General features: G+C 44.9%; 1 protein-coding gene across 1 annotated transcript; it reads right to left on the reverse strand.

The window, feature by feature from the left end:
* Positions 1-4,404: 4,404 nt before the first annotated feature.
* LOC130400345 (uncharacterized) lies at positions 4,405-14,927 on the reverse strand. The gene is made up of 10 exons (XM_056605045.1): positions 14,849-14,927; positions 12,514-12,663; positions 11,337-11,486; positions 11,062-11,133; positions 7,026-7,076; positions 6,647-6,789; positions 6,363-6,463; positions 6,121-6,278; positions 5,334-5,645; positions 4,405-4,909 (listed from the first exon to the last, which is right to left on the reverse strand). Exons 2-10 carry the CDS (start codon positions 12,602-12,604, stop codon positions 4,599-4,601), a joined length of 1,389 nt encoding a protein of 462 aa, XP_056461020.1. The 5' UTR covers positions 12,605-12,663; positions 14,849-14,927; the 3' UTR covers positions 4,405-4,598.
* Between the last annotated feature and the right edge of the window lie 289 nt (positions 14,928-15,216).

Below are 15,216 nucleotides of genomic sequence, written 5' to 3' on the forward strand. Positions count from 1 at the left end.
GATACACACATGTAAATAGTATAGTGGACAAAAGGAAAGCAGGTATGAGTAGAATGAGTCCTAGAGAGAAAAGGTAAGATAGATCAGAAACAAGAGCAGGATGTTTTATAATGCAAAACTAAAGATGATTTGAAGATATGGAAAGAAGTAATAGACCTAAGTGAGGAGGGAAGGTTGTTCCAATCTGATGGAGCTTTGAATTTGAATGCCCGACGACCAATTTCTTTCCTGATTCTAGGTTTAACTAGAAACAGGTGGTCCATGTGCCGTAGGCTGTATTGAGAAGTTAGAGGGATTAAGAGTTGTTTCAAATATGAAGGGAAATTGAGATGGATGCATTTGATTGTAAGTATTGACCAATGGAATTTATTGTCAATATGACATGTGACAATAAATAAATCATCTTTAAGCTTGAATCTTATTTGGTAAAATCTTGCGTTATTAATGCATGTTATTTATGTTGTCATAGGTTGTGCAGTAATGTAAATTGTTAATACGTTTGCTTTCCATTGCACATAATAAAGTGCAATAAATAGGTCCATAGTCCCTGCAGCCACCATTAGCTAGCGTAGCGACCAATGGAGCTACAACATGTCTATGGAAGACGTTCGGTTGAAGGACATATAATGGGAAATAAATATATTTTCCGTTTGGTGGTAGGGGGCTGTTTTCATGAACCTCTGGGGTGGGTCGAGAAGCCAGGGTTCCATCTGATAAGGCACGGCGTTTACCCCCCCTTATGACATCCAGAGGAGGTTCATCGATGGATTGCAATATGGCTTAAACAATACTATATTTGTATTGGGGGGCACAGCTGTTCTCAGCATCCTTGAGGCCTGTCTGCCACAGTATAAGAAGTCCTTGCTTTTGTCAGTGGATTGGACTTCTCCTCGCGGAGCTCCCGGAGATGCAGGGGGACTTCCCATCTGGGGACCTTTCCTTGCGGAGCTCTTGGAGAGACGCAGGGCGATCCCACCACTGACAATCTCCCAAAACCTGAAAAGGACAGGACAGACTGGATCCATTTTTTGAAGGGCAGAGTCCCGGCTACAGTTAGCTCATTGTATGTGTGTGATACTTCACGTCTGGATTCGCATCTTTGTTGAAGCTTATACATGCAATTCTGTACGAAAAGCCACCAAAGGGGGATGTAATTGCTGCCTTAGTTCCCGCTTCGATAATGAGGCGGTCTGAGTCAGATGTATAGGCAGCCCCAGGTAAATAAAATATTAAACTCGAAGTACAACAATTTAAACACAACACATGAAAGATTTGGGTAGTGACCTTTTAATGAACACCTCACAGGTTACAGAATTTATAGAATGTAGAGAACATAATAGAATTGAAAGGGAACTCCGCCCATATCCCCAGCACCACTAGACAAAGCATCTGTATGCTATGAACCAGTCAGTCGTTACAGGTTTAGATATAAGACCTCCTTTGGTCAATATTGGCTTCATTAACATTGGTCTTTCTACTATGCAAACATGCCATGATTTTTGCCCCACAGCTGAGCGTCGAACGAACTTCCTTGTTTCAAAGGGAAACACATCCTGGCTAGTGGACATGGGACATGCCTTGTTCTCTGGATACATCCTGTCTACAATTGCAATCACCTGACCATGTAGCAACCGCATTGTGAAATATCAACAATTCAGATAGAATTCCATCAATGCATATTTTTGCATATTATGCAAGACGTACGGCTGTTCTACGCCGTTCTCTCCAGTTCACTTGCGTTCCCATTTAAACTATGAATGCTTCTGTTCTCAGGCCACCTGGTTAAGGGCTTGGGCCGCGTAATCAAGTTACGACATGGATAACAGCACTGAGCTCTGGAACAATAGCAAAACCATGGACTTTGACAACAACAACATCTAACAAACTCATGAGGCAAAGGAACGTTTGAAGGAGGTCATGCTCACGGGTGCCTGGAGGTGGAGGTGGAGGTTATTTTCCACAGATCAAATCCGTGGACTCTGGGCAGTCAACACGAATGGAGCAGTGTCAGATGGAGGAGGTGAAGGAAGTGGCAGAGATTACAGCGAAGGGAGGAGTGAAGGCAGAGGGGTGTGTCTCGGTGGAGCAATGGGGGACAATAGAAATCCCTGCAAGTTAGACGTTCCCCAGCCCTCAATGGTTTATCAGTTACTTGAGTCCATATAAAATGGTGCTTTCTCATTTTTGCAGTAGTCCTACATATATAGTAGAAACTGTAATCCTATAACTATCCAATATTTATTTTTATGAAATCTATTATATTGGAAACGTCTGGCCATAAAATAATACAGGGTTTGTTGTTGTCAAAGTATTTACCATCACTGTTATACAAAAATATCGCTTACATTTAAAAATCCTAATGCATAGCTTCATTACATCATTCTGCATCAAGCAACAAGCAACTTCATAAATAAAGGCATTTGAATATAATTGGTGTGCATCCTTGTCTTCCTTTGTACCACTGTATACTATGCATACTATTTATACTATGTATACTATGTTAACAGGGACCCTAGATTGGTGCTCAGAGGGTCCCCGGCTGCTGCAATGTAATGTTCTGGTGCCGGCAGATCCAGGGTCAGATAGACAGATAGTCAGTCTGGAAGCCAAAAAGGAGCCAAATATGGATATGCCATTTGCGTTTTTCGTCTGTTTGAAGTGTGAAATTATTTTGAAATGTATTGATCTTAGGATTCTAGTTCATTTCACATAGGATAGTCTCATCCAATCAGGTCTATATTCTCGCGTAAAGCATCATGGGTAGGATATTCCATCCCTTGATTCACTCTACCACAAACGGACACTACGCAGAGCACGGAAAATCATCTCCGACCCCTCTCACCCTGCACACTATGCCTTCCAGCCACTGCCCTCTGGGGGGCGTTACAGGACGATTGCCTCCAGAACAACCCGGTTAAAAAACAGTTTCATCCCAACTGCAATAAACGTTCTGAACTCGGAACGTTAAGGATTAAGCATGGCCCTTATGTATTGTGTAGTGTGTATTTCTGTATGTATCTCTGTGTTATATGTTTTGTAAGTTGGAACCTGTACCAAGCTGACAACAAATTCCACCAGCCTGGCTGTGTGGTCATTAAAATAATCAATCAATCAATCAATCATTACCCAACAGAAGAGGAAGAAGGGCAGTGAGAGTGTGTCCGGCCGTCTGTCTGTGGTTTCTTTCTACAACCCCCCCCCCCCCCCCCCCCCAACCAAAACCCAGGGAGGAGGTCCCAGAATAAAATCGGAATAACATTTATTGTTTTATGTATAATTTCTGATTAATATTATTATTCTTAAGGCACTTATGGAAGCATTATTCACTAATAAAACAAGAAATCATCGGCAGAACACACGAGAACATTCAGTTGGATCCACTGAGTTGTTTATTACAATTATGCTTCATTAACAAAAAAGACAGAAAAATAGTCCCTTACATGTACACAATAAACACGAGGACTAAAACAATAGAAGCAGCAGACTTTACAAATCATCAACAGGTGAGCACATATCTTTAATAACTGAACATGTTCTGCGGCCGCTTGGTTCCCAACAGAACACAAAAAATCAAGATTCAGTTTAAAGTCATTTACAACATGCAACATTATCCCATAGACATCTTGGTTATTATGAATAAAACATAACATCTGCTTTAAATCAGGTCGCATATCAGGATTATGACAAAAATGATGATATAAGAGCCCTTAAGACTTAAACTGTTATATATAAAGATGGACCATCAATAGGTATTTTATGTACATTTCAAATAATAAATGTGCTTATCTAACTATGGGAGATCTTAAAAGCCTTTTCATGGTTTATCATGCTATACCAGAAGAGAGAGAGAGAGAGAGAGAGAGAGAGAGAGAGAGAGAGAGAGAGAGAGAGAGAGAGAGAGAGAGAGAGAGAGAGAGAGAGAGACTATAACTGCCACAAAGACACTGAGTCGTCAGTCCTCTCAGTGTGTGTGTTTTTATGTAGGTTTGTTTTTGTGTGTGTGCACGTGTGTGTGTCTGTCTGTGTGTGTGTGTGTGTGTGTTTTTGGTGTGTGTGTCTGTCTGTGTGTCTGTGTGTGTGTCGGTGTGTGTTTGTGTGTGTGTGTGTGTGTGTGTATGTGTTTGCATGCGTATGTGTGCGTGTGTGTGTGAAAAGTGCCACCCCTCAACTCTCCCCCCCTTCCACCCCCTCCCCCTTCCACCCCCTCCCCCCTCCACCCCTCCCCCCTCCCCCTCCACCCTCCACCCCCTCCGCCCTCCCCCCTCCCTCCACCCTCCCCCCTCCACCTCTGAGGCACCCCGCAGACCCCCCCCCCCCCATTTCTCTACAACTGAGGGACCACCGAGACGCCCCCCGCTGCCACTGGCTCTCTTTCTACAGCCGACACAGAGAGGCTGACCCCCCCCCCCCATACCCACACCCCCGGGAGGAGGTCCTCCTGGGTGAAGGAGGACCAGAAGGTGTGGAGGTGTGTCAGTGTGTCTGAGGACCCTCCTCCACCTGGGGACACTCTGTAGAAGGACAGAGAGCCAGCAGGCCGGTCCAGATACACTCCTACTCTGGTGGAGCCAGCGGGGGGGAGAGGGAGGACTGTATCTCTATCGTTGTACCGGACAGAGTAAAGATCTCCAGGACTTGTTGTTCCGTCCAAGCCTGCTGTCACGACCCCCTCCTCTCCTTGTGATTCCTCTGTATGTCACTCCTATAACAACCACTCCTCTCCACTCTACCTCCCAGTAACAGCGGCCAGTCAGAGCCTCTCTACCCAACACCTGCTGCCAGTAGTCAAATCTGTCTGGGTGATCCGGATACGACTGGTCCTCTTCAACCCACGTCACCTTCCTGTTGTCCTCAGACAGAGAGAGGTGTCTGTGGGCCGTGTTGGGGTCCAGTGTGAGGTCACAGGCATCTGAGGGAGAACCAGACATGATGAGCTGCTGAACCGCTCTTCATCCTCATCATCATCATCATCACTAGTACTGTTCTCCTGCGCTATATGTACATATACATAGATATGAACACATACATATACATATGTACACATACATAGATACACACACCTCAACAATAACGTTATGAAAACATCAACAACAATATTATGAAAACATCAGCAATCAGAATCAGAATCAGAAAGGATTTAATTGAAAGAAGGGTTTTACACCAACCAGGAATTTGGCTTGGTGAGTAAGATGCATACATTAAGACAATAACAATGAACAATGAACAAACAGTGATAGATGTATAACACAATATAAACAAGCAGGGACATAAGTGATCAATTAAAAATAGGATGAATACATCAACAAAGGTCTCTCCTTGGATCCAGGACTTACCAAAGACAAGCACCTCAGCGCTGTGATTGGCCGTGCCAGCGCTGTTGCTCGCCATGCAGCAGACCGTGTTCACGCCGTACCTCCCACCTCTGACGAAGAGGAAGCCCCTCTCCACCCAGGCCTCTGATTGGTCGTCTGTGCCGTCCCTCTCCAGGGGCCTGCCGTTGTGGAGCCACTCTACTGTGGGCTCCGGCGTGCCGCCGGCGTGGCAGGTGTAGCGGGCCGTTTGGCCCACGGGCAACACGTGGGTAGAGGAGTGGAACTCTGTGATGCTGGGGGCCTCCTCCTCCTCCTCCGTGAGCATCACTGAACCTGAAGAAACCAGGAGGAGAGGAGTGAACGTCTACAACACGGATCTAGAGATGCAGCGTCAGACACTCCCTTCACTCTCTCCTGACACCTGTCCACTAGAGGGCGACCAGGGGATTCACACCCAGTATTCTGGCCTGCCTTTTCATACATGATTGAGTATCACAGCAGTGTCAACAAAGATTACCCAGGGAGGGGAAGTCACTCCACGAAGAGATTAACGAGTCGGGGGCGGAGCTTGTGGAGGAGAACGCCAAACCGTTCAGCAGCTCCAATAGAAACTAGTGCAGGTGAACCCAGAAAGGGTTGACCCTTGTGACCTGACCTCAGTAGACCACAATAGAAACCTGACCTCAGTAGACCTAAGCACATCCAACAACCTTTCAACTCTTAAAGAGTGTATTTACTGTATCTACGGCACAGAGAACAGAAAGGAGGATCCGTTCTCCACTCATGAACACAAACAAAGTCTACGGACCCTCTTTGTTCCGCTCAGCCTCCAGATGATCCAGGTCTAGGACCTTCTCACAGATCCAGTGGTGCAGTCTGTTACACGGCTCTTCAGACCAGCCGTCCTCCCCTGCTACGACGCAGTCTCTTGCTCCGCCGTCATCGCGTGGTTTAACGTGTCTCCAACTGAGAACCACGAGGAGGAGACAGTGGAGGTCAGTCTGTCACTCTCAGAGAAGAGATGCTGCTGAATAGAGTCTTCAGCCTTACCTTGAGGTCATGGGGGTACCATCCACCCACTTGTGGGTCCCCTCCTTCTCTCGATCACTCAGTCCAATCCAGCAAGAACCCATCAATCTGCTGACAAACGCCTGTTTCCAAAGGTAATAGCATCTGTTGTCATGACCACAAAGTACACACACACACACACACACACACACACACACACACACACACACACACACACACACACACACACACACACACACACACACACACACACACACACACACACACACACACACACACACACACACACACACACACACACACACCAGTTCTTCTCTGCTGTTGATGACCACCAGGTCTGCCTTTCTCTTCTGACAGTCTTCTCTACTGGCCCTCCAGCCCTTCTTAGTAGTAGAAACAAGATAGAGACTCTTGTCGTGAAGCATCCAGCCCTGAAGTGTCAATTCATCTGTTGAATGTAAAAGAACATCCTGAACAAACAGAGAACTGCTTATCTTACGGTCTTCGTTACGGACACACAACCCTGAGACCTGACCTTAACAGACCACATAGAAGCATGACCTTAATAGACGACAATAGAAACCTGACCTTAGTAGACCACAATATGAATCACAGAAGCAGAGGGTGTTTTTGAAATGAATGTTGATGACGCGATTGATTTAATAACTTGGATAAAACCCTCACCGAGTTCATCCAGTAAGTTCTCTCTCCCCTCTATCCAGGGTGACGGTGAGTCTAGGACAGGACAGAGGAATACAGAAGATATGAGCTCTTAAACAGAACGACATCGTCTCTAAACATCACAGGACCAACAGCCAACCAAACAAAAAGTCCATAATATTAATACTAATTAAAATAGCAATAACTACAGTTATCAATATCATTATTGCTATTGTTACAATTATTCATATTAATAGGCCTAACACAAATTCTAACAAATACAATAATGATCATTATCATTGCTATCATTCCAGGATGAGCGCGCGCATTGCACGCTCAGCCTCTAGTTGTAATTAAACCCATAGCTATAATGTGGAAACCCCAGTCGATAATGTAACACATTTCTGAGCACATAATATAATAACATATTGCCTATAATGTTACAACGTATAACAATTAGGTTCAGCTATAACGTAATGAAGCAAGCATAATAATTTCCTCTCTGCGTTATGAAGCAAGCATCTTTTGCCCGCCAACGGAGCTTCATGCCAATTCATTCTCAACCACGGCCGAGATAACCACCGTAGCATGTCTCTACCTGTTGTGGAAGAGGGAGGGACTGCGGAGAACCAGACGCAGTCGGTCCATAATATCGTAATGACACGGAAGAGGCAGTGAATGAAGTATTGATCAGACAGCGATTTATTAGATACCACCGCTAAACCGTTGGAACGCGCAAGAACGGTAACCATAGCAACGCCAGTAAACAAACCCCTCGAAGCCCAGTCCCTACGCGCTACGGCCGTCCGGAGGCTCACACAGCTTTTGGCCGTAATATAACACATTAAATTATATAATATTATACACTATTAGATATAGAGCTCCGGGAGTGCAAACGGCAACAATCCCTTTCTCCTCCATGCTGCGGTTCACCCCGGACGGCACTGCGGGGAACGGTTGGCCGGTTGAACGCTGATTGGCTGTTACGTCACTCAGTGGCCACGCTGATGAACGCTGATTGGCTGTTACGTTACGTCACTCAGTGGCCACGCTGAAGAACGCTGATTGGCTGTTACGTTACGTCCCTCAGTGGCCACGCTGATGAACGCTGATTGGCTGTTACGTTACGTCACTCAGTGGCCACGCTGAAGAACGCTGATTGGCTGTTACGTTACGTCCCTCAGTGGCCACGCTGATGAACGCTGATTGGCTGTAACGTCACTCAGTGGCCACGCTGTTGAACGCTGATTGGCTGTTACGTTACGTCACTCAGTGGCCACGCTGATGAACGCTGATTGGCTGTTACGTTACGTCCCTCAGTGGCCACGCTGAAGAACGCTGATTGGCTGTTACGTTATGTCACTCAGTGGCCACGCTGAAGAACGCTGATTGGCTGTTACGTTACGTCCCTCAGTGGCCACGCTATTGAACACTGATTGGCTGTTATGTTGCGTCACTCAGTGGCCATGCTGTTGAACGCTGATTGGCTGTCATCACGCCGAATGTCGTGGCAAAGTTGAAATATTTTAACTCGAGCGGAAGCTGCAAAACCACGTCAACGCGCTCGCCCGTGCCGGGCGAAAATGTCGCACTGCAAATCAAATCTTGTCGCAGGTTTTCTGTAGTGAAAAATTTGCCAGATTCACGTCTCTACGTTGAAGTTGTACTGAATCGTGTCGCACCTTCGCGTTTGGTGTGAACGCACAGATCATGTCATCCCTTCGCGTTTGGTGTGAACGCTCCTTCACTTGTGCGTCAGGCCTGCCATTTTATAGCAGTAAGATGTTTGAAAACATAACGTCTTACCTGGGCGAGTGTCGCTGCGGTGTGTGCGTGTGCGCGTGTGTTCTTACCTGCGCGGGTGGCGATGGCGGAGCCGTTATGTCTCAAAACATAACCTCTTACCTGGGCGAGTGTGTCGCTGCCTTTGTCTTGACGCGCGGTGTGTGCGCGTGCGTGCAAGCGCGTGTGTGTTTGTGTGTGTGTGTGTGTGTCTGTGCTTCCGTGTATGATTGTGCGCATGTGCGTGCGTGTGCGGTGTGTATCCGTGTACTTGCGCTGTATGTATGCGTTTGCGTGGGTGTGTGTGAGAGCTGCAGGCTGCTTGGCACGTGCGCACTGACCAACTTGAGTGACTGGTGCGACAGGCCTGCTATTATATAGAAGTAAGACTAGAGTGTCCGTGTGTGCGTTGCCTGCGCTCAACATCTAGTTGTTTTTAACCCCATAGCTATAATATGGACACCCCGGTCGATATTGTATTTAATTTCTGAGCGCATAATGTACTAACATTTTGCCTACAATGTTACAACAAATAACATATTGGTTCACCTTTAATGTAATGAAGCAAGCATGATCATCTTCTTCTTACTTTATGAAGCAAGCGTAATAATTTTAAGTTTGCAGCATTTGTGTATCAGAAGATTACACCCTGAGGGTGATTCACACTTGATGCTTTATATGCGGACATCGATGTCGTTCAGACGTCAGTAGAATCAAGGGGGGTGGGCCTGCAAGGGGCGGGATATGACGTACGGTCTTAGTTCGCAAGAGGCGGGATAAGTGCGGCCGCTGACACTGTAGTTTGTTTTGGTTTGACCGCAGACAGCACGGAGGCAGAACGGGCAGAACTCATCGCCATCATCTTGAATGTTACTGCAACTACTTCCATCATATATTCCGTTGATGCAGACATCAACATCCGAAATATCGATCAATGAAAGATTGGAGCATGAGTTAGAGACAAATTGAAGAAAAGGTGAGGGGGCAAGATTGCAGATTGCAAATTGGCTGCCTGACATAAAGGTCCCATGGCATGAATATCTCCCTTTAAGAGGTTTTCTAACGTTGATATGAGTTCCCCTAGCCTTCCTATCGTCTCCCAGTGGCTAAAACTTGCGTTCGGTGTAAAACGAGCACTAGGTATCCTGCTCGCCTTTAAAAAAAAATGGAAGCTCAGGCGCGCTGATTTGGAATGTGGCCCCATATGTCGTCATGAGGGGCCAAGCTCCTCCCCTTTCTCTGCCTTGCCTGACCAGAGAATTTGGCCTGCCAATGAGACAATGAGCTACGACTGTGTGAGCGCCACGTGTGTGTGTGTGCGTGTGTGTGTGTGTGTGTGTGTGTGTGTGTGTGTGTGTGTGTGTGTGTGTGTGTGTGTGTGTGTGTGTGTGTGTGTGTGTGTGTGTGTGTGTGTGTGTGTGTGTGTGTGTGTGTGATTACACACACTGTAACGGAAGTGTTGTACACTTCTTCTGTTCTTTGACGGCTCTTGTATTTCCACAACGATACTGCCATGGTTGAGAAGGAATTGGGGGAAAGGAACTTTGGCTTTGACTCCCTGAAGTACATGAACTGCGACTTGCTGCCTGCCGCCGGCTGCCGCGAAGGGTTGTGAGGGCAAGATTACAGATTGTACATTGGCTATCTGACGTGAGAGATGTTTTTTTATTGTTAACAGAGGAATGCGTCATTGAGATTAAACATCTCTTCAAGTGATCTGGCCAAGAGAGGCAGCAGTAGCCTACAGTCACACATAGCCTACACATAAAACATAAGAAATTTTTTCGGGAGGCTCAATGTGGTGGATAATGTTTAAAGAACAATAACGTTTTGCAAAAAAGTGTCTATGATGGACATAAGGCTCAGGTGGGAGAGTGTGTCGACGGCGGGGCTGTTATTACAATCTTGCCGTTGTTTTGAAACATCTGCATCCGTGCGTGTACAGTGTGTGTATGCACGTGCATGTGTGTGCGTGCGTGTGTGCATGTGTGTGTGTATGCGGTGTCCTGCGCTGCCCTTGTCTTGAAACGTCTGCATCAGCACGCCCGTGTGTGCAGTGTGTGTGCATGTGCGTGTGTGTTCGTGCACGTGCGTGTGGATTGTTTGTGTGTGTGTATGCTGTGTTTATGTGTGTGCATGCGGTGTATGTGTGCTAACCCTATTATTATCACTAAATCTTACAAAAACAATATTTAACATTATCATTGCTATTAATACAATCAATGATATGATTATACTGTATTGTAATTCTATTTAGGAGGATATGATTTAGACTCACTGAAGCGCAGGGAGATGAGGAGAATACTCAGCAGTCCGATGCTCACAATGACAGTGATGTGAAACCATAGTGCTGTTCAGGAGTAGGACACACACGCACACGCACACGCACACACACACACACACACACACACACACACACACACACACGGTCACTTCGGCTAAAAATGTTTTAGAAACATAAATCTTAAATGTATTTGGAGGAAATCATACTTTTCTGGATCACTGTTTTGGACTGGATTATTTCTTTTAAATTCTGTATAAAGGGGCACCTACCAAATCTTCTCTTCCTGGTCTCCTCCCGGTCCAAAGACGTGTCCTCAGGGTCCTCAGAGAGTCCAGGGTCCGGTTCAGAGATGGTGACCATTGTTACTCTCTGATGGCTTCCCCGGCGTCTGGACTTAGCCTTCTTCTTTGCTCTACCAGCTGAAAAACAACGTCACTTGTTTTCATTCTGACCAATTATCAACGTGCACTCCGATACCATCAGTGTAAGGAAATGTTTTTCTTCAACTGCACACAGACTCACGAACGCACTCAAGCACACGTACACGCACACAGAGTAATTTTCACACTGATATATTCATACTGCGTGGCTGTAATTCACAGTCCAGACTCACTACGGTCTGCAGAATCCCTCCCCGTCTTGAAGAAACACCTGAAGACATCTACTGAGAACACCTCAGTAAGTGATGACTGGTACTGTGGCTCTCGTGTTTAGAGCACACTTAAGTAGAGCAAGAGCTGGTCTCTAGCATAAATGTTACCATTCCCTCATTATTGACATATACTCATATGCTCATAGGTATACAGTAATACACACAGAATCACATACGTACACACACAGTAATGGAGGGGGGACAACATGTGGCCTGCGTGTCACCAGGGTCTTTCACATCGGCCCACGCAGAAAATATGAGGACATGTATCGTGGGATAATTTGAGATATGGTCATATTAATGACAAACTTTATAGAATGATGTTAAATTCATAAGTTCACCTGATATCGCTTCAGTTAAATGAGCAGCCATTATTAAAACACAAAATTGTTGATTAAATAAACCATTGTCAATCTAATGTTAGGTTGCACTACCATTAATAATAAGTCATGAAAAAACTAAACTTGTGCTCTGCTCCCTAAAGTTACTCTGCACTCTGTTCCACGTATATAACGGACATAAAACATGAAACACACAACTACTTGAGATGCCTATCAATAGTCCGTAACTCATGGGCGTAATCACACGTCAAGTAAGGTAAATGCGAGCTTTTTGTCCCAAACACACACATGTCGTTATTTAGGAGAATAAATCTGTCTATACGGTCACTGGTTCATCAGGTCGGCCTATTTGACATAAAACTTTTTTTAAAAGTACATTTTAAACGTATGCAGATGAAACGACATTTTTTTTACTGGATTATTTATTTTAAATCCTCTCAAAAGGGCACCTACCAAATCTTCTCTTCCTGGTCTCCCTCCGGTCCAAAGACGTGTCCCCAGGTTCCTCAGAGAGTCCAGGGTCCGGTTCAGAGATGGTAGCCATGGTTCCTCCCTGACAGCTTCAGATACGTCTGCTCTCAGGAGTCGGCTCTGATATATCAGCTGGAAAAAACACGTCGCATGTTTTAATTCTGAGCAGCCTGCAATCTGATATCATCAGTGTCAGGAAGTGACAGTGGTGACACTCGTATCAGAGTGAAGACACTCTTATCAGATGTCTTCAGTTGACACACAGACTCACGGACGCATGCAAACACACACAATATTATTTTTCATTGAATATAAAGACACAACGTAGGTATCAGAGACGTGTAGTGAGGCCCGTGGCTGGTGAGGCACTGACCTCTTCAGAGTCAGATTTACAAATATATGAACCCAATTGTTATGTAGTAGAAAAGGCGATTTCTCGTAGCACAGCCACAAAGTCTTTTCGGCGGTACCACTCTGTTTGAAAGTGAGTGAGAATCCTTAGAGACTCCCTCCACCCAGCTCACCCTCTACTCAATAACTAACATTGTAAATACAGACTCAGACACAGTAGAGAGGACGGTGTCATCACACACACAACAAGATTCTTCAATAGCTTCTTCCCTGCAGCAGTGCGACTGATGGCATTAACAGAGAACATCTGAAAAATACAATGTGCAATATTGTGTTTTGCTTATTTATTTTATTTATTTATTTAAATATATACTCACCACCCTACCCCCACTTCCTACGTGCAACAACGCTGCTATATGTGGTTGGTTATACAGTATGGTTGCACTGCTGAATTCAATTTAATTTAATATGTATACACCTTTTTTAATTGTAATCACTATCTACTGTGGTGCTCTCTGAAATGCATTGCACAACATGCAATTTGTCCTTATCTCAATTTTTAAAACTTTTTATATTTTTTATTATTACTATTTATTGTGCTTCTCTCTCTCGCTCTCTCTCTCTCTCCATGGACCTTTTTTTTATACATTTTTTTGACAATTAGCAGCCAGGGGGTACAGTAATGGCAGACATAAAATACAGACACAAAAAATACAAAATGCAGCATTAAATTAAATAAAAAGATTATAAAGAGCACACGCACTAGGTGTTTTAATAGCTTTCCCATTTCTAGAACATAGATAGTGGATAGTGATTAAAATTAAAAAATATATATACATATTAAATTAAATGGGGGTAGGAAGTGGGGGTAGGGTGGTGAGTATATATTTAAATAAAATACAATATTGCACATTGTATTTTTCAGATGTTCTCTGTTAATGCCTTCAGTCGCACTGTTGCAGGGAAGAAGCTATTGAAGAATCTTGTTGTGTGTGTGATGACACTGTCCGCTCTACTGTGTCTGAGTCTGTATTTACAATGTTAGTTATTGAGTAGAGGGTGCGCTGGGTGGAGGGAGTCTAATGATTCTCACTGCCCTTTTCCGACAGCGCTGACTGTAAATAAAGTCCATGGAGGGAAGTGTGGTCCCAGTAATCCTCTCAGCTGTCTTTATGACCCTTTGGAGTGCCCTCCTCTGTGCCTGTGTAACGGGTTGCTTCAAACTACGGGACAGAAAGTAACGCGGTCTTTTCAAACAGAGTGGTACCGCCGAAAAGACTGGCTGTGTGGCTGTGCTACGAGAAATCGCCTTTTCTACTACATAACAATTGGGTTCATATATTTGTAAATCGGACTCTGATAAAGTCAGTGCCTCACCAGCCACGGGCCTCACTACACGTCTCTGATACCTATGTATGTTGTGTCTTTATATTTAATGAAAAATAATATTTTTTGTGTTTGCATGCGTCCGTGAGTCTGTGTGTCAACTGAAGACATCTGATAAGAGTGTATTCACTCTGATAAGAGTGTCAACTGTCACTTCCTGACACTGATGATATCAGATTGCAGGCTGAACTCGTCGATTTGAGAATTATGCTCCTTGATTCATCTATGGCAATTAAGTATGTTTGTTACAAACTGGAAGAGTTGTTATCTAATAATAATATATTTTACATGATCATCACCTGGCTAACTGGGAAGGGGGATTGTCTCTATTATGCGGTTATGTTTTGCTTTTTTATTTAAATAAGGACATACATGATTTATGCAGACCCGTCGCCAGACCTGAGTCTGAAGGGGGGCATATGAAATGCATAGGGGAGTACAATTATTATTAGCCTACAGTACGTATATTTCCTCTATTCGCGCAGCACATAATCATCACGTTAATCATAACCAACAGCAATATCACACACACACACACACACACACACACACACACACACACACACACACGGTAGCTTACTTTGAGTGGATTCAGCGCTGTCCTCCCTCCCTCCCTCCCTGTCCTCAGCGGGAGGCAGCGTTTCTCCGAGCTGAACCTCCTCATCAACATATCCTTCCACTCAGATGTAAACTTGTGAGTCAGGTCCTTTTCAAAAGCAAGCTGAATCAGCTGGGCCTTGCGTCTGTGCAACATAGTGCGCCGATGCTCTGAGAAGACGTTTTTCAGCTTGGAAAATGACTTTTCACACATTGCTGTGGAAGCTCCTAAAGTAAGGGCAAGGGTGTAGGCTGTGAGAACAGTCGGCATAGCCTGGAGTGCACAGTTGAATGTGCTAAGGATGTTTGCTATTGTCCATTTTCCGTCTTCTGGGTGTCATTCATTTTCTT

This window comes from Gadus chalcogrammus, chromosome 2 (genome assembly GCF_026213295.1).
Source record: "Gadus chalcogrammus isolate NIFS_2021 chromosome 2, NIFS_Gcha_1.0, whole genome shotgun sequence".
Lineage (NCBI taxonomy): Eukaryota > Metazoa > Chordata > Actinopteri > Gadiformes > Gadidae > Gadus > Gadus chalcogrammus.

Excerpts from the sequence above, each read along its gene's own strand:
- LOC130400345 (XM_056605045.1), bottom strand. The coding sequence starts at position 12,604 with ATGGCTACCATCTCTGAACCGGACCCTGGACTCTCTGAGGAACCTGGG. Across the intron at positions 11,487-12,513 it reads GACCAGGAAGAGAAGATTTG|CTGGTAGAGCAAAGAAGAAG; the intron begins GTAGGTGCCCTT and ends GTTGTTTTTCAG. Across the intron at positions 11,134-11,336 it reads GACCAGGAAGAGAAGATTTG|CACTATGGTTTCACATCACT; the intron begins GTAGGTGCCCCT and ends ACTCCTGAACAG.